At 35.0% G+C, this 18,461-nt stretch overlaps 4 protein-coding genes across 6 annotated transcripts; 1 reads left to right on the top strand and 3 right to left on the bottom strand.

Annotated features, from left to right (window-relative positions):
* Window positions 1–3,836: 3,836 nt before the first annotated feature.
* LOC149726323 (uncharacterized) lies at window positions 3,837–5,785 on the bottom strand. Its single transcript, XM_089890390.1, has 4 exons — window positions 5,621–5,785; window positions 5,153–5,278; window positions 4,944–5,042; window positions 3,837–4,587 (listed from the first exon to the last, which is right to left on the bottom strand). Exons 1-4 carry the CDS (start codon window positions 5,673–5,675, stop codon window positions 4,340–4,342), a joined length of 528 nt encoding a protein of 175 aa, XP_089746516.1. The 5' UTR covers window positions 5,676–5,785; the 3' UTR covers window positions 3,837–4,339.
* A 969-nt stretch (window positions 5,786–6,754) lies between these two features.
* Window positions 6,755–9,771, bottom strand: LOC149726322 (uncharacterized). Its single transcript, XM_089890392.1, has 4 exons — window positions 8,088–9,771; window positions 7,475–7,621; window positions 7,102–7,212; window positions 6,755–7,047 (listed from the first exon to the last, which is right to left on the bottom strand). Exons 1-4 carry the CDS (start codon window positions 8,140–8,142, stop codon window positions 6,944–6,946), a joined length of 417 nt encoding a protein of 138 aa, XP_089746518.1. The 5' UTR covers window positions 8,143–9,771; the 3' UTR covers window positions 6,755–6,943.
* Window positions 9,772–10,076: 305 nt separating this feature from the next.
* On the top strand, window positions 10,077–14,622 carry LOC149726321 (uncharacterized). Of its 3 annotated transcripts, none has more exons than XM_089890396.1 (4): window positions 10,077–10,226; window positions 10,663–10,791; window positions 10,859–10,960; window positions 11,014–11,315. In XM_089890396.1, the coding sequence occupies exons 1-4, from the start codon at window positions 10,172–10,174 to the stop codon at window positions 11,136–11,138; spliced, it is 411 nt and encodes a 136-aa protein (XP_089746522.1). In that variant the 5' UTR covers window positions 10,077–10,171; the 3' UTR covers window positions 11,139–11,315. The 3 variants fall into 3 exon arrangements, with proteins under 3 accessions (XP_089746522.1, XP_089746520.1, XP_089746519.1); XM_089890394.1 differs by lacking the exons at window positions 10,663–10,791; window positions 10,859–10,960; window positions 11,014–11,315 and adding exons at window positions 13,721–13,852; window positions 13,921–14,022; window positions 14,076–14,622 and having other exon boundaries at window positions 10,086–10,226; XM_089890393.1 differs by lacking the exons at window positions 10,077–10,226; window positions 10,663–10,791; window positions 10,859–10,960; window positions 11,014–11,315 and adding exons at window positions 13,124–13,263; window positions 13,721–13,852; window positions 13,921–14,022; window positions 14,076–14,622.
* Window positions 14,623–15,065: 443 nt separating this feature from the next.
* Window positions 15,066–16,921, bottom strand: LOC149726320 (uncharacterized). The gene is made up of 5 exons (XM_089890391.1): window positions 16,875–16,921; window positions 16,719–16,820; window positions 16,538–16,666; window positions 16,045–16,149; window positions 15,066–15,853 (listed from the first exon to the last, which is right to left on the bottom strand). The coding sequence occupies exons 2-5, from the start codon at window positions 16,774–16,776 to the stop codon at window positions 15,675–15,677; spliced, it is 471 nt and encodes a 156-aa protein (XP_089746517.1). The 5' UTR covers window positions 16,777–16,820; window positions 16,875–16,921; the 3' UTR covers window positions 15,066–15,674.
* Between the last annotated feature and the right edge of the window lie 1,540 nt (window positions 16,922–18,461).

The following is an 18,461-nucleotide window of genomic DNA, read 5'->3' as shown; positions in this document are numbered from 1 at the left end:
TATTTTATCGCAAACAGCTTTTGTGGGTAAAAGGAAATTTATTGGGCTTATTTTTTATTCTAACTGTTCTTCTAGGTGGTAATTATTTTTTCGGTAAAGCACAAATTATTAAATCAAACAAAAAATTGACAAAAAAAACTGTTAATGGGGTTTGCTAAACTTTTTTTGTGAGAAGGCCTTTCGTGATAAATTTATTATGAATGCAGGTATTTGTAATAAAAAACAACTGTGTTTTTTTCTGTTTTTGTTTTTTCTGGGTAACACTAAAAGAGAAAAGGGAAAAGAGGGAAAAGGGAAAAGAGGAAAAAGAGGGAAATGGACACTACAAGGGGAAATAGGGAAAAGAGAGGAAAAGGGTAAACTTGCATTTCTAAAAAAGGGGAAAAGGAAAAGAGGGAAAACAGGGAAATGCTGCTTAGTAAAAAAACGATATTTTTTAATTTGATTTTATTTACTTAACTTTGAAATTAGAAAAAGGGAACAGCAGAAAATTAATACTAACAAGGGAAAAGATGAAAAATAAAGAAAAGAGGGAAACAGGGAAAAGGAGGGGCGAAAGGAAAACAGAAAAAAAGGGAAGAGGGAAAAACTGTCTTCCCTCCCTTTTCCTGTTTTCCCTCCTTACGACTGTTCCCATCTTTTCCCACTTTTCCCTCTTTTCAACTGTTTCCCTGTTTTCCTTTTCCCTTTTTCCCTCTTTTTCTTTTCCACCGTTTTCCCTGTTTTCCCTGTTTTCCCTGTTTTCTTTACTTTTTATCTTTTCCCTTGGGTTAGTATTGATTTTCTCCTGTTCCCTTTTTCTAATTATCAAAGTTAAGTAAATAAAATATAAAAAAATCTAATTTTTTTACTAAGCAGCATTTCCCTGTTTTCCCTCTTTTCCTGTTCCTCTCCTTTAGGAATGCAAGTTTTCCCTTTTCCCCTCTTTTCCCTATTTCCCCTTGTAGTGTCGATTTCCCCCTTTTCCCTCTTTTCCCTTTTCCCTCTATTAGTGTTACCCGTTTTTTCTACCCCAACCAATACTAACTTTGTGATAAAATTAATTTTAAAATGTAAATTAAATTATTTTAATTAATGATTTAATTGATTTTAAAGGTAATTAAGTATCAAAATCAGACATTTTACAGCTTTGCCCACATTTTCTAATAATGTAATTTATGTTTTAAGTTAAGGATGTTTAATTAGGTCATTTTTATGATTATTGCTGAATTTACTTTAGATAAAGTTAAGATGTCATTTAGATTTTCAAAAGTCTTTATAATTTAGTTAAAACCATAAATTTATAATTTAAGTAAATCAAGTGTAATGCTCTGGTTACTTCTTGTGGTTTATATAGGTTATTAAATTAAAGGGCTTTTTTTTAGTCTAATAAATGTTATTTGCGGGTAAGCTTATGTTTAAAAGGAAGTAGTGAAGTAAAACTATAAAAGAAAAAAAAAGGAAAGTTGAGGTTTCTGAGAAAATAGAGACTACATAGTGCATAGGTTGTATGACTAATATATTTGTATTATTACCCTGTACCATATAAATCGACGCCAGTGGCTTAATGTATGCGTAAATCAAACCAAAAGTTTTAATTCACCACTTCCATTGGCCTGCGGTAGCAACAATAATCTATGTTTTGAATCTTATCTACAATAATCTACTTGCCTGGCTATCGGGCACACTTTGGTTGCAATGCAGGCGCCTAAACCACTAAGCCACAACGCCAGCAGCATACTAGATACTACTTTACTGATATTGTGAAATATGTATTAGCATAAATACAACAAAATAAATCAGTTGAATTGAACACATCGATATCGGTAGTTATGTACAGGTATGGAAAGCACCCATACGGCCATACCTGTAACGTAACAACCTAATTGAGGCATTCGGTCAGCACACATAACATTTATCAATAACATTATTATATATAGGACATTACCTGTTTCAAAATTTAGAAGCAATCATCTTAACAGATTGTATATTGCTCATGCCTATTGCCATAGGCGTAAAGTTTTACTAAACGTTAGGGTTGCAAAAAAACAGAAAAAAAGGAAGTCTTTGCAACCCTTTGTTTTCGGTTTGCAACCGTTTAAATATCTGCTTTTTAAACGCTCATACAAACGTAAACGTATTCAGAAATACTTAGGGATGAACAATTTTTTTTGCAACAAATATGCTCCAGGCCTACTTCCAACTTTAAAATAACACTAAACAACAGATATGCTCCAGGCCTACTTCCAACTTTAAAATAACACTAAACAACAAATATGCTCCAGGCCTACTTCCAACTTTAAAATAAACAACAAATATGCTCCAGGCCTACTTCCAACTTTAAAATAACACTAAACAACAAATATGCTCCAGGCCTACCTCCAACTTTAAAATAACACTAAACAACAAATTTGCTCCAGGCCTACCTCCAACTTTAAAATAACACTAAACAATTTAATAACACGAAACAACAAATATGCTCCAGGCCTACTTCCAACTTTAAAATAACACTAAACAATTTAATAACACTAAACAAAAAATATGCTCCAGGCCTACTTCCAACTTTAAAATAACACTAAACAACAAATATGCTCCAGGCCTACTTCCAACTTTAAAATAACACTAAACAATTTAATAACACTAAACAACAAATATGCTCCAGGCCTACTTCCAACTTTAAAATAACACTAAACAACAGATATGCTCCAGGCCTACTTCCAACTTTAAAATAACACCAAACAACAAATATGCTCCAGGCCTACCTCCAACTTTAAAATAACACTAAACAACAAATATGCTGCAGGCCTACCTCTAACTTTAAAATAACACTAAACAATTTAATAACACGAAACAACAAATATGCTCCAGGCCTTCCTCCAACTTTAAAATAACACTAAACAACAAATATGCTCCAGGCCTACCTCCAACTTTAAAATAACACTAAACAACAAATATGCTCCAGGCCTACTTCCAACTTTAAAATAACACTAAACAACAGATATGCTCCAGGCCTACTTCCAACTTTAAAATAACACTAAACAACAAATATGCTCCAGGCCTACCTCCAACTTTAAAATAACACTAAACAACAAATATGCTCCAGGCCTACCTCAAACTTTTAAATAACACTAAACAATTTAATAACACGAAACAACAAATATGCTCCAGGCCTACCTCAAACTTTAAAATAACACGAAACAACAAATATGCTCCAGGCCTACTTCCAACTTTGAAAAAACACTAAACAATTTAATAACACGAAATAACAAATATGCTCCAGGCCTACCTCCAACTTTAAAATAACACTAAACAATTTAATAACACTAAACAACAAATATGCTCCAGGCCTACTTCCAACTTTAAAATAACACTAAACAACAAATATGCTCCAGGCCTACCTCAAACTATTAAATAACACCAAACAGTTAAATAAAATTGTGCAATAACATCGACACGCTCGACGACCTCATAGAAATATCTAACTACGTCATACTAAGGGGATTTTCGGAAAGCTTCCAGCCTGAGCGTTAAAGCATTAACCTGCACCAGTGCGTCTTAATAATGGGCATGTGAATAAATGAAATTTATTTTGTCTCTTCAAATCACGATAACGAAGAACAAGAGAGTTGACCAAAGCGAAAAGACAGGTAGTCAGAAGTGTTAATTTAACACACTCTCTTCGCTTAATTATTTAATCTTTGCCATCGTTTTTAAAGAGTCAAATAAAAGTAACTTTGTTTGTGGTTTAGTTATATCTTTCCTTCTATTATTCGTATCGTAGCCATTTTGTCGTTTAAAAATTATCGGCATAAAGTTTTATTTAATAGGTCTTTTTACAACAAATATTATTGATAAAATGGCAATAAATATGACTATTTATTTACAATCATTATAAACATGAACAGTGATTATATTAAAAGTATAATAATTACTAAACCATTAAAAAGAAGAAACACATTCGCAAGATTAAGAAACAATTAAAACAATTTGTTATTTACAAAGGTTTGTTATATAGGGTGGGAGAAGACGGGTCACCTTTAGTAATAATATCTAAATATTCTGACCGTGTTTTAAACAAGTAACAACGATCTATGGGAGTCGTTAGAATATGGTTTTATACATCTTTGAATGTTCTTTGTTTACTACAAAATGGGATGAGAAATTAGAACTAATAAAAATTGTCTCATATTCTCTCAGGGTGTCTCACCCTACTATATGTATTGTTAATTACACAAAAGCACGACTAATAGTTTCATAATTTGACCACTGAACTGCAAAAAAATGACTTGCCCAGAATAGTTCAGTGATATTTAACCCTATAGACCTGTATGTCCGTTTAATCAGTTATTGTGCTTGATTATTAACCGAGAATAAATTGCACGGTCAGAGGTGCGAGCACAGAAACTAAAATAAAGACAATTCCTCCTCCAAATTTTGAAGCTCCACCGCGGGCAGGTTTGGGGAAGTTGTGTCCCCCAAGAACGGTATCACCGACTTTGTTCAAAACATCACTATAATTAGGTATCCCAAATAACTGACCCGGTGGTGGAATTAAAGAAGAAACATCCGAGTCTAAGTTATTTAGAGCTGCTCCGGTGTTACAATTATCTGCAAAGCAAAAAAAATACGTTTGCACCAGGTTGTAGAGAAGCGGCGACATAGGTCGTTATAACGCGAGTGTTCTGTTTTACACACTTCGTACCCACTTACAAGTTACCACGTATATAACTGTGTAGGTAATTGTTTTGATATGGCTGACAATTTAGACAAGTTATGAGGAACCACTAGATGCTTTCCAATAAGGAACACATATCGACCACAATGGCTCAGCAAAGCTGAACCTCGAGCCCATATTCTCTGGTGTAGAGGCAAAAAAAGGCTGTACAAATGCTATAGCACCGGTTTTAAATGAGCGCTTAAATTAAAACGTTAAAATTGTTTGTCACTAAAATTAATTTTATTACTTGTTCTGCAAGTGGATGTACATAAGGACTTGCCATCAGGCCCTTTGGAACAGCCTTCACTTTCCATGCCGCTTCCACACCCCCTTTCTTCACCTGAATCTGTATGCACAAAGAAATAATAATAATAAATGAGCACGTATCTTGTATCAAGTCCTATAAAAACTTATTTCATAACTTTAATTTACATTATTACTGTTTATGTTGCTTACTGGGGTTGTACAACGTGCGGGTATAGCAAACTCCTGACGAGCAAGGAACAGAATAAGTTTCGGAAACAAAGCCAGTCTCACAACCTGTAGAAGCCGTCGAACACGAATAGCAATTCATGGCCAATCCTACATATTAACAAGTGTTATAAAGTCTTTGTAAGTTTATGCACCGCCAACGCACGTTTAATTTTGAAAAGCAATTATATTACGTCTTTGTCCGGCGATAGGGCGCAGTAATCTGCTTTTTGCCTAGTGATTACAGAAGCGAGACTGCTACTGTTATATATACTTGTGAGCACGAGGTGTATAAAACAAAATACCCATATAGTTATCACCACTGTCTTTGCCCCGCCACGCCAGGGGCAACAGACTACATTTATTCCTTTTAATCCCCTTTGTCTTTGTGTTCTATTGCTATTTATTTTAAGATAATATAAAATTGAACAAAACGTAGATAACAACACTAACCTTTGTTTGTAGTTATAGTAACGACCACAAACAGCACAAACAGTGAAACCGACATTGTTTCTTACAGTTCCCGGATTATTCACTCGGATTCAACAGTCGTGTAGCCTATGACTGTACAGCTAAAAGTTAACTTTGAAATAATCGGTTTTAAGTTTTTAATTAAACTAATCAAACCTCTTAACCACCTGTATTTATATATTTGTTACTCGCAAAGGGAAATCACATTTTAAGGAACTCTCAATTGTTTATGGGAACAAAGAATAAAAGAAATCAATAGAAAACTGTGCGGAAATTTTGAAATTTTTTGCTGACCGCTTGTTTACTAGGAAGGTAAAAAATTTCCCTTTTAATTGAAATATTCTAAGTTCCTCTTTCGCTTCCTATGGAAAAATGTTCTTTGTTTCATGAGCATCAGTTTCACTTTTTAACCCGGAGAGATTACATTGTTTTTTTCATTCAATAATGGCAGTTCGTCATTTCCTTGAGGAACAAACACTTTCGTTGCTGTGTGTGTAGATTTTGTTTTGGTGTTTTATTGTTTAGTCAAATGTGACTCAGATACATGAATGAATAAAGTACCTCGTGTCCGCTTACGAGTTATAGCAAGTATGTGACTTAGCAATTTTTGTTTGTTTTTTCCTGAACGGCTGAAAATTTGAACAACCTGCTGTATTCACCACCATAATAGAACATTAAACGTTGTGCTGCCCTGGACACTAATTCCACACTATAAAGTAGTCTACTGGTAGCAATAAGTGTCTTACACAATATGCTGGGTATATTAGCCTTATATACGAGAAGATTTGGAATTCTTTTTATTTAAAAAAAATCTACAAAGTTTCCGCCAATACCCGCGTATAATATGGCAGCCATTACAAACATGGCATATCAATATGCAGTCATACAGTGGGCGATTGCACATCAGAATGAAGTAAGTAGGGTGGGAGGGAGATGGGACACCTTTATCCAAATATCCTAACAGTGTTTTTAATTAACAACGGTCCGCATGGAAGCCTGAGAACATGGTTTCATAATTCTTTGAATGTTTTTGTTTACTACCAAATTTGACGAGAAAATTAAATAAAAAAGTGTCCCATCTTCCCCCACCTCCCCCTCTTATAACTCAGACAGAAACATTTTTCTATTGATTGTATTAAATCCAAGTATATTTAAAACAACTACTACTAAGTTTAACTCATAATTAAATGCAATGTCTCAGAAAATAATTACGAGCTTAAATACAAACTACTATACAAAAGCCTACAAAATTAAATCACAAACACTACGGTTACACAATTATAAAGCTTCGATAACGGAAACAGTTTAACTAATGAAGCGCTGCATAAAAAGTGGGACGAGCATTGCAGTTGAAATAAGAAACTTCCCGGCTACGTTGCTCATAGCTCCGCCATCGTCGTTACACAAGTCTATTAAAGCAAAACATAAAAATTCTACGTTAGCAATGTGGCGAATAATAATACCTGTTTTGCATGTCGATCTACAGGATTCGGAATTACACCCCACGTTATAACACCACGATTTAGGAGATGACGTACAGTTTCTTGTGGTGGTAACACTGGTGACTTTCGACACTGTTAAAACAAGACAAGTGAGCTTTAACTCGATTATAAGCACTTACGGAGGAAGTAAGTCTATTACCCCGATGCCGTTTTTATATTCAGTAAATAATTCTGCTGAATAGGTTTTAAAACAAATGATGTGTTTTTTCAATTTGGTTTACAATTTAGACAACACATTTAAACGTTTTTAGGTTCAATAACCCAGTTGGTGTCAACAATGTTTTCTTGGATTCGAAAGCGATTTCATAAAATGGTTCTGGTTAAAAAAACTTGCAGCAATAATTTGTCGTTGTTGTTGTCTCGCAATAGTTTAAACCATCAGGACATTCTATTTCGTACGCCGGATCAAGAAATCCCTTTTCACAGCCACGATTACGATTAGCGGTGCTGGTCTCGCATTGATAGCAACGTATCGCACAAGCTGTGAAACAAATTTCGTTCGGTAAAAATGCACATTTGTTTTACGCACTATGCTTACAACATTTTGTTTAGCCAGTAATACATTATTTATATTTGAACACGGTTTATATTATCCGCTTTGCCATATAGTTTTGGGCTGTTTTACCTTTGCTTGTAATAATAAGAAAGGGTGGTTCGGACGCTTTTTAAAAACCCTCTTAAATGTTACAGTATTTTCGACATTCGCTTATCCTGCCCTATTGCTATGTTAGCTGCTGTAACAGCCATATAACTGTATATGGTAGAATGGGGAAAATGGGACACATAATCATTTCATTTTCTCGTCCCATTTGGTCGTAAACAAAGAACATTCAAAGAATTATAAAACCGTATTCTCAAAACCCCTACACGATCAGGATATTTAGATATTATGTGCTTAAGGGGTCCCATTTTCCCCCACCTTATACGATATTAACTAAATATCAAACCTGTATCGGCAGCAACAGCCATGACAAGAAACATCAAACCAAACGTAGAAATCATTTCATACACTTTTCGGGTTTTCTGAAGAAATCGAGTATACAGTGGACTAAAAACAAAACTTGAATTGAAAAGTAATTTACTTAAGATAACTGTGAGCAAATTACCGCAATAATATAAAAATAAGTTTGGCAGGAGGCGACTCACACAATATCACTAAAAAGGTACTGCATATCACCAACAATATTTGTTGCAATAAACAATATATGTCTGCCCCTGCACCGGTAGACAAAGTTTCACAAGAATATATAAACCGTTTTCGAGGTATCGGCAAAATGAAATTATTATTTGCTGGCCGGCCAGCGTTTTGTCCCATTATTACACGCGACAAAGTGACGGAAACTCAAAAATGGTATAATTTCAAATAGAAATTGGCATGGTTAGATTCGGCTCCCTAAAGATTATCTATGAACAATTATGCTTCTCTTACTTCGGTAACAATTTAAGTTTTTTTTATCTCATACTAAGATGCTGCTGTAATGGAATAATTTTTATCGCACCTTCCCAAAAAAAAGTAAGTTCTCTTCTAAATTCAAAAGTCAAACTGAACTTTTAAACATTTTGGTTTATTGTTGCATCAGTTTTTATTAAATTTTACGACGCCTTGTTAGCATTCATATTACTTTATTATCTTGCCCCCCTGCAAAGGTAATGTAGCCAAACAAATAAAAGTTTGATGAAGTAAAACTACTTGGTTTTATAACCTACTTGCTCAAGGTATTCGTAATAAAAAGTAACAATAACAGAAACGAGTTTTATATTAGTTTGCATGTCTGGTGCAATGTTGTACTTTCTACGTTTATTTACCAAACACAAATAGTGTTGCTGTAGGAAGCGATCTTTTATGCAAATTCAAGTAAAGGCATTTCTTTGTTCGCATGAAAAGCAGTTGGGAAACCCAATCTCATAAACGTCGCAGTTGTTAACTGGTAAAAGAAAGCGTTCACCCAAACTAGAAGATACCATGCTTGGTGTTGCCAACACTGTGTCTGGCGCTGCAGCGCTATGGCTATTGCGCCCGCCGCTAACCGACAGGTTACGGGGACTGCTTCCATTGTGAGCGGATTTTTTCCCTGGTTAATATTTCTGTTTTTTTTTGAAATATTCAATAATCTAAGATTTGTTATGACGTCATCAATTTTATGATGACGTCATCAAAAAAGATAAAAATATGAATTTGAAGATAATTTTATACTGCACAAACTTCCTAAAGAAAGTTTTGGTCTAGCTGATATGCTTTGCTTGCAAAATCCAATTAAGTGAGACCTGGTCAAAAAGTGAAAAATTACGAAAACCAATCTCGCGCTCAAAGGGTAATGAAAACACTTAACAGCACATTCTCCAACCCAGCAATGTTCACTGATTGGTGTTCAAATCGCACTCATACACAATAACAAAAAATTAACCTAAAAGATAAAATTCGGTTAAACCTATATAAAGCTCAAAGCTCCAATGTGTTTGGGTATTTTAAATATTAAAAAAAAACGAGGTTTCATTTGACGATTAAGCTTTTGTTCTTTATTTATCCGTAACGAGATCGAACTGAACTAATACGCTTTGTTCGCCACTATCCGTTGTAGCAACAGTATAACTATAAGGCAACGCACAAACACAAGAGTGACGAGACAATGCTTTATTCCTATGTTTACACGAGGCACGCCAAGGTATATCAATATCATGTAACACCCAACCACCATTCTTAAGTTCTGCCTTTGTGCCAACGAAACAATCAAACTGCGAACTCGTGGGTTGTTTTCTAAGAAAATAGCGCCCACAAAATGGAATTCTCATTACGAGTTCTATGAATTATAAAAGTTGACGAAGTGCTATTGTGTTGGTTTGTTTTATTAACCTCTCGGGCATGGTCTTATTGATATATATTTCATTTGCAAACGGTTTTGACATCAGTAGCAACCAAACCTATTATAGTTCTACCATTACCTATTTATGCAGTAGCATTAATCTTATATATTTTAGGTATTATTTTTTTATATTAAGGCTCACTTGGTAGTATATCTGACTTTATTGTACAATGGCCAAAACAGCTCTTTTCTTGTGTATTGTTCTCGCATTGACTGTTGGTCAAGGTAAGATATGTTTTCAATCGCATTAGTATTATTTTCCAGGGTGGGGAAGACGGGACATCCAAACATCCTGATCGTGTTTTAAATCTAATTAGTAACGGTTTATGGGAGTCGTGAGGTTAGGTTTTATAGTTCTTTGAATGTTCTTTGTTTACTACCAAATGGGACAATAAATAAAAAAAAGTAAATAAATAGATCTTCCATCATCTACCCCACCGTAATTTGGGTTAAACGTCTTACAAATACGGCATACCGAACTGAATATTAAAAACATTTGTTGCAAACAATAAAAAAGGTGTACTATAACTCGTATGGGCATGGATATGAAACAGTACGCCCGTGTTGAACGACTGTAGGTGCCGCAAGGATAAAAATTGGCAATGCTTTATTCATTTTGTGGGCTTGAGTCGCCAACTTTTGATGGATTTCGTTTCTGCAGGTTTGGCCATCGATTGCCATATATGTACGACTTCGGGAGCAACTGGATGTCTTACAGGATCTGTTTCTACCAGCAACTCTGTAAATTGCCCAGCCGGTGTATGTTTAACCACGACCACGTACACTCCAAGTGAGCCTTATAATACAGCTTAAGCAAATCATTTCAACTACTTTGATTCATACTTCAATCTCCACAGTATTGACAACCACTACACGATCATGCGGTGTAAGTGCATTACCTTCATCGTGTACAGGAATCAACGGAATACTGGTAACATGCTTGTCAACATGCAGCACAAGTAATATAATGTTAAGCTTATACTAAGCACTCGGTAATTTCTGATTTTTTCAGATAATTGTAACAATGGTACAAACACCAACACTTTAGCTGGTGGATCTTTGAAACTCGGGGGAGGAAATATTCTCATTGCTATTTCTATGCTGGCTGCACTGTTTATTCAGCACTTTTTGGGTTAAACTAACCAAAACGTAGTTGGTTGCTTTATATGGAGTAGTTTAATTTGCCCATCCATATTAAAAAAATGGGGTTTAGATTTTTTAGCTTTGTATATGTACAACAATAGTAAATTTTATTTATTTATGATGTTTGAATATTTTATAGAATTCTTAAATAAATGAATAGTTGTGCAAGCATTCCTTAGTACTTTTGCAACATACATCATTTTTTTACCGCTTCTCCGTTTTAAGTCTATTGCTGTATAATTAGTGCATCAGGCAACATGCAAAACACAAAAAATACTATAATGTGAAAAACAACGAAATGTATCAATAGTAATTAACACAAAATAAATCACACTTACCAGTTAAATGTTTGAAAAGGTTTCATGTAATGAAAAAGTTGTACAACGTGGTGGAGAAAGATGGGGACAGCTGTTTATTCTACTTTCCCGTCCAATTTGGTAGTAAACAAGAACATTAAAAAAATTATAAACCCGTATTCGCGCGACTTCCACTGACCGTTGTTAATTGTTTAAAACACGACCAGACTATTTGTTTGGATATTATGTGTTAATGGTGTCCGATCTTCCGTCACTCTGTTATATTAAGCAAATTAATTTAGAACGTGCTTACTCATTAGAGCTTTGATCTCTTGTTTTTTTCTAATTTTCTGGGTTTTTTCCACGCTGTTGTTGTATATTTCCTGTCTAGACATGACTACGTGATCCGGGATCGAATGATTTGGCATAAAAGGGGAAATCTAAAGAGGCGAGGTTCGTCTGTTGCAGCAAGATGTTTGTGCAATAACTGCTAAAAGTTCAAAACACTGTGTTGTACTTGTATAACAAGTCGTCATTTTGCAAATATTAATAATATGATTTTATTGATATTTTTCATACAACAAATACATTTGGGGTATTATCCTTAACACAGCAGTGGTTCACTTTGAGAAAGTTTATGCAAAATGGTAATAACACTCCATTGATTAAAATAGGATAAATGATTAAAAAGTTTTCGTTCAAAGGAAAAAGTTGGTTTTTGGTCGCCTATAACCACTAATGACACACTTGAATGCTATTGAGGTTTTTAGCTTATTGCGATGAATGCGACTCTGAATATATTGTAACAAGATCTGCCAGTGCCTTAGGCAAATGTGAACACAAATCGGCTTTAACTTGTTTGTGCTGAGGCAAATTTTATCAAAGCGAATGCGCGCAGGCTATGAACAGTTTAAGCAGTAAAATTAGTAACTTATATTCAATATAGCGTTGGATATATGAAGTCCAGTTTAGGATCGCTTAGGCAGCGCACGTGTAAAAACCCAATAAATCTTATTTTAGAAACACCTGGAACCTTTTCTGTTTTTTTACCGCTTTACAAGTTTATTTAATGATTCCTGCCCTATAAACAATCATGTTCTAAATAGGACCTGGACTGAATAGCATATATACATCTTCCCCCAAACGTCAAAACTAATTGGAAACTATACTCACGTTTGACTTTTATAAATACGCATTTCGTCCAATAATAGGATTTTCTAACAACGAAAATATGACAAAAAATTAGCATAAATCATAAGGTAACTTATTTTAATAGAAGTTCTTATACCGAGCTACGAAAGCATAAAACATGACAAGGGACCAGTCGGTTAATTGATAAATTTGGTAATTTTAAAAAATAGATTAGAGTAAACGTCAGCTCCAGTGGCGCACATGGAAAAATATTATAATTCCGTATTCTGGATTTGTCCTAACGCTGTACGAATTTTCCAACCCTTGCTCCAAACAAACATCTTCTATAACCCACTAAGAAAAAAGCGTCGACGAAAACAAAAAAATAAAGAGACAAAACGAACAAACAACTCTCATAATGAAATTATCCCCATGGCAATTGCGATATGACTTATGAAAGCTGACAAAGTGCGATTATGTTGGTTTGTTTTATTACCGTTTCGAACTCTCTCTTCGCAAACTATTTTACCATTAGTAGCAGCCGAACCTATTCGTTCTACCATTACCCATTTAAGCTGTAGCTTCCCTATATTTTAAGCGTTATAGGCTCACTTGGTAATATATCTGACTTTAAACAATGGCCAAAACAGCTCTTTTCTTGTGCATTGTTCTTGCATTGACTGTTGGTCAAGGTAAGATATGTTTTCAACCGCATTAGTATTATTTTCCAGGGTGGGGGAAGACGGGACATCCGAACATCCTGATCGTGTTTTACCCAATTATAGTAACAGTTCATAGGGGTCGTGGGGATGTGGTTTTATGATTCTGTGAACGTTCTTTGTTTACTACCAAATGGGGTGACAAAAAAATGAAAAGGTGGCCCATCTTCCCCCACCCTACTATATTACACATAGCAATTGAACTTATTGCAATCTGGATTAAAATGTCTCGCAAATACATCCGCCTTGAATATTTAAAATATTTGTTGTAAACAATAAAAAGGTATACGGTAACACGTAAAGCGGACACGAGATGTATGAAACAGACAACGACTGTCGAAGCCCCTGTAAAAAAATGACAATAGTTTATTTATTTTTTTGGTCTTTTGGGTCTTGGGTCACCAACTTTATATTGATTTTATTCCTGCAGGTTTGGCCATCAATTGCCATATATGTACGACGACTTCGGGAGCAACTGGATGTCTTACAGGATCTGTTTCCACCAGCAACTCTGTAAATTGCCCGACCGGTGTATGTTTAACCACGACCACGTACACTTCAAGTGAGACTTATAATAATACAACTTAAGCACTAAAACTATAACTTTGGTTCATACTTCAATCCCCACAGCATCGACAACCACAACACGAGCATGCGGTGCAAGTGCATTACCTTCATCGTGTAGAGGAACTAACGGAGTACTGGTAACATGCTTGTCAACATGCAGCACAAGTAATATAATGTTAAGCTTATACTAAGCACTCGGTAATTTCTGATTTTTTTAGATAATTGTAACAGCGGTACAAACACCAACACTTTAGCTGGTGGATCTTTGAAACTCGAGGGAGGAAATATTCTCATTGCTATTTCTATGCTGGCTGCACTGTTTATTCAGCAATTTTTGGGTTAAACTATAACCAAAACTATTTGAGGTGGTTTATTTTGTCGGTGCATATTAACAAATGGGGTTTACATTAATTAGCTTTGTATATATAACAACATATATTGGATAGTCATCAAGCTTTGATTAATTTTATTTTATGTATGGTGTTGAATATTTTATAAAATCCGTATTAACAATAAATAAGTAAGTAAATGCGAGCGTTCGTTGGTTATTATTATGTCAAACACAAAAAGTATTACTCGTCAGTTATTCTGCTATAACAGAGTTGAATGAGATGGGTTATGTTTTTATTCTCTTTATCGTCAGGTTTGGTGGTAAACAAAGAATGTTTACGAAATTATATAAACCGTGACGTATCTCCGGCAACTCAAAAACATCATTGTTAGTTGTTGTTAAAAAGTATTGGGAAATAAAGATTTATGTCGTAACAGTTGGTATTCTATCTCACTCAGTACTTTTGCAACATATAGTAGGGTGGGGTAAGACGGGACACCTTTAGCACATAATATCGAAATATCCTAAATGTGTTTTAATCAATGCCTACGGTCTGGGGTTATCGTGAAGAGACGGTTTATAATTTTGCTTTTTTTTGTTAACTAAGAAATGGGTCGAGAAAACAGAATGAAAAGATGTCCCATCTCCCTCACCTTATATATCATTTCCCCGCCGCTGTTCCGTTTCAATTTTATATTGCTGTATAAATAGTTTAACAGGCACCGCGCAAAACACAAGAACACTATAATGCGAAAACGACGGAATGAATCAACAGCAATTAACACAAGCTTTGTAAATTACACAAAATAAAGGACGCTCTTAGTAAAAAAACATTTTGTAACCGAGAAATAGTTCGTTTTTGCGATATCTCGAAAACGACAATAGGTTTTTTATTTAATTCCCCGTTAGTTGGTATTATACAATATTCATTGGAGATTAGAGTCATTATACGAATGGAGTCAAAATTTCATAACGAAGCAGAGTTCCTCAGGCATCGTAGATTTTGCGCAAAAAGTTATACACCAATAAAGTCGTTATGCTGTTACCAATAATGATAAAATGAGTTTATATATTATATCCTATGTGCACAAGTACATGCTCATTATACAAGGGTCAATACACAAGTGGAATGTTTGAAAATGTTTCAAGTAAGGAGAAAGTTGTACAGTAGGGTGGGGGTAGATGGTACTTCTGTTTATTCTATTTTCTCGTCCAATTTGTTAGTAAACAAAGAGCACTCAAAAAAACTATAAAAACCGCATTCTCACAACTTCCATAGACCATCGTTAACTGTTTAAAACACGATCAGGATATTTGGATATCAGGTGCTAAATGTGTCCCATCTTCCCCCACCCTACTATATTTAAAGAAGACTGGATCATGATGAAAAAACAAAACTCACAAAAAGTAATTTTACTAATAATTTCCATAAGCAAAGTTTTGGAACTTTGGTATCGTTATTTAAAATCTAAGAAATAGTTCAAATCTATATAAGGTATTGCAACACAAATGGTGCGAGCATAGAAATAACAATGAAGATATTTCCTCCCCCAATCTTCATAACTCCGCCGTTCATGTTACCAGTGTTGCCACCAATGTTACCAGTATTACCGCCAGTGTTTCCAGAACCCAAGGTGTTTGAGTTTGTACCAGAATTGCAATTATCTAAAAAACCTTCTCGTTAAAAAGAAATCTTATCTAAAATGAAAAACTGTACCGACGGTGGTTAATTCGTTAGAAATACGCGCCACTCAGTCAGGATACGTGGTATACCTCGTAGTGTGTAATACAGAGCACTCGTATTCGTGTTATCCCTCCAAAGGAGATCAAATAAACTACCTTTATTTTTCTGTTACCTGTTGTACAACTTGATGTGCATACAACCCCAGCGGAAATATCTCCAAGGCAGGCTGTTGGTGGAGCTACCAATGTGCCGCATGCCCTGACAGTGAACGATGAACCTGCACCAAAAACCATCATGTCCTCATTTTGCTGCTTTGATTAGGTAGCATACAATGATTGAAAATAAGGTATAAAGCTAAATAATGAGTGACCGACTTAAGTTGCGCCATCAAGTTTAGTATGGTCAGTTGATAATGGGTTCGCCTCTGATATAAAGAGAATATTGAAAAATTATTTCTAATGAACAGATTGACGGTTAGGCCTTAGAGTCTCATCGTCTGTTATCGACACGGATATAACAGGCCGCTGTGTCGAATATTTTTCAACCCTGCTGTTCATACAAAAACTCTAAGTTTCTTAAGCGGGCACGTTGTATGAAACCGAACAGTCGTAACACGACTTTCGTTGTGCGAGATAGGATAAATAAGTTACATTTATTCGACTCACTGGAAGTGTGTGTTGTCGTGGTTAAACAACTTGAACTGATTGGGCAAGCCATAGATTTGCTTGCAGAAATAGCTCCTGTACCACATCCAGTAGACAATGTCGAACAAGCATAGCATTTTAAGGCAGAAGCTGCAGAAAAATGTTGGTAATTGCCCAAAATTCGCCACACACATTTTATTACCTTTTCCAATTACAACTGCGAGGCAAAAAAACACCAAATACTTTGTAACTTGTTTCATTCTTAACTGTAGTGTATTAAATCGAAGCACGATATCAAATGGACCTGTTAAAAATCGTCGCAAAATTGGTTTTATAGAGTACTATACTGTATACGCACGGTAAAATCACCACTTTAGTAGCAGCAATCAGCCTCCTATGAAAGCGCAGCGCCTAAACACTTCATCATCAACGGTTAAAACACTTTACTGAAACTGAACGGTGATACCGCCTTTTATAATCCTTGTACCTTGCGAAACTAGAAACCTCCGTGTTATTATATCATATTTTGCATTCGTTGACGTTTCAAAATAGACGAAGCATTAGTTTTTTTTATTATTAAATGCTGTTATTTGTTTACTTCGGAGTCGTATCCTATATTTGCATATACAGCACCAACGCATCCGGTAGTTTACACAAGGTGGGCATTTATTATCTCATGTGATAAAATAAATGTACATAATATGAATCTATGTATAAACTGCCTATTTATAAAAATAAACAATATTTGTTTTAGGATGTTATTTATTGTCTTATATTTTGCACGACCGTTGTTATTTATGTACTCTGCTGGCGTATCCCACGGGTTACCAGGTAAAACGTTAAATACGATCACGAAATATGGGATTGCTAATGAGATGCGTGCTAACAGTATCCCTTGTTATCCTACAGTAACATTATAACCATGCAACTCCATTAAAGGTCTTATTGCGATTGTACAAAATAAAGCATTTCGGCTCTGTTGGTTATCCCATATTCTATCATCATTAACTTAATTGAAATAGAAGTTATAGGGGAAGGGGGGAATGTTTTTTGTCACTTTGTTATAATATATTACAAATATACTAGAGGGTGGGGAAAGACTCGTTCAACACCGAATTTTAATACTTAACCACAGTAACCGTCTTTGCCGCGCAATTTGTTGGACCATGAGAATACAGCAGTCGAATAAAACGGTAACATTGTTTTTTTGTTTCTCATCAAATAGGTACCCGTAGAGAAGATTTAAAAAAGTCCTATCTATTCCAAGTCCGTCTCCCCCACCCTACTATATCTCTGATACAGGCTTGAATGTAATTTAATAAGGCCATATTTGCGCAATGCTACTTTTTCTGTTTCGCCGTGTTAGAAAACTGGCTTTAAAGTAGGCAAGAAGTAATGTATAAAATCCTGCAGTGTGTATAGCCAACCAAGTGGTCACTATGGCTTGTCACAATTTTTCTGTTCAAATGTCATTTCAATAGGAATTGTGGTAAAATGGACCATGTTTTCATTTGCATTTATCGTCCAATTTAGTGACAAACAAATAATATTTATAGAATTGCATTACTGTATAACCCGCGACTCTATACGAGCGTGCGCGTTGTTATTTGTTAAAAACACATTTAGGGAATGTAGGATTTTATGTGCTAACGGTGTCGTCTATCTTACCCCGTAGTGCCATATATACGTAGCAGAGAAAGAAATAATTAATGAGCACGCATTGACTTAAATTAATCTAACTGGGTTAATATTTAAAAACAAAGCATATAGTACAGTGGGATATCGTTACCACCTAAATCCTATGTTTCCTCATCAGGTTTTTAACAAATAACAAAGCTCTTTCACAGTCGCGGGTCTATACGGTTATATAATTCTGTAAATATTCTTTTATTACCAAATTGGACAATAAAAGGAAATGAAAAACCGTCCCATTTTACCCCAACCG

Source organism: Ciona robusta, chromosome 12 (assembly GCF_009617815.1).
Source record: "Ciona robusta chromosome 12, ASM961781v2".
Lineage (NCBI taxonomy): Eukaryota > Metazoa > Chordata > Ascidiacea > Phlebobranchia > Cionidae > Ciona > Ciona robusta.
The sequence above is the reverse complement of the archived record's forward strand: the minus strand, read 5'-3'. Positions and strand labels throughout refer to the sequence as shown.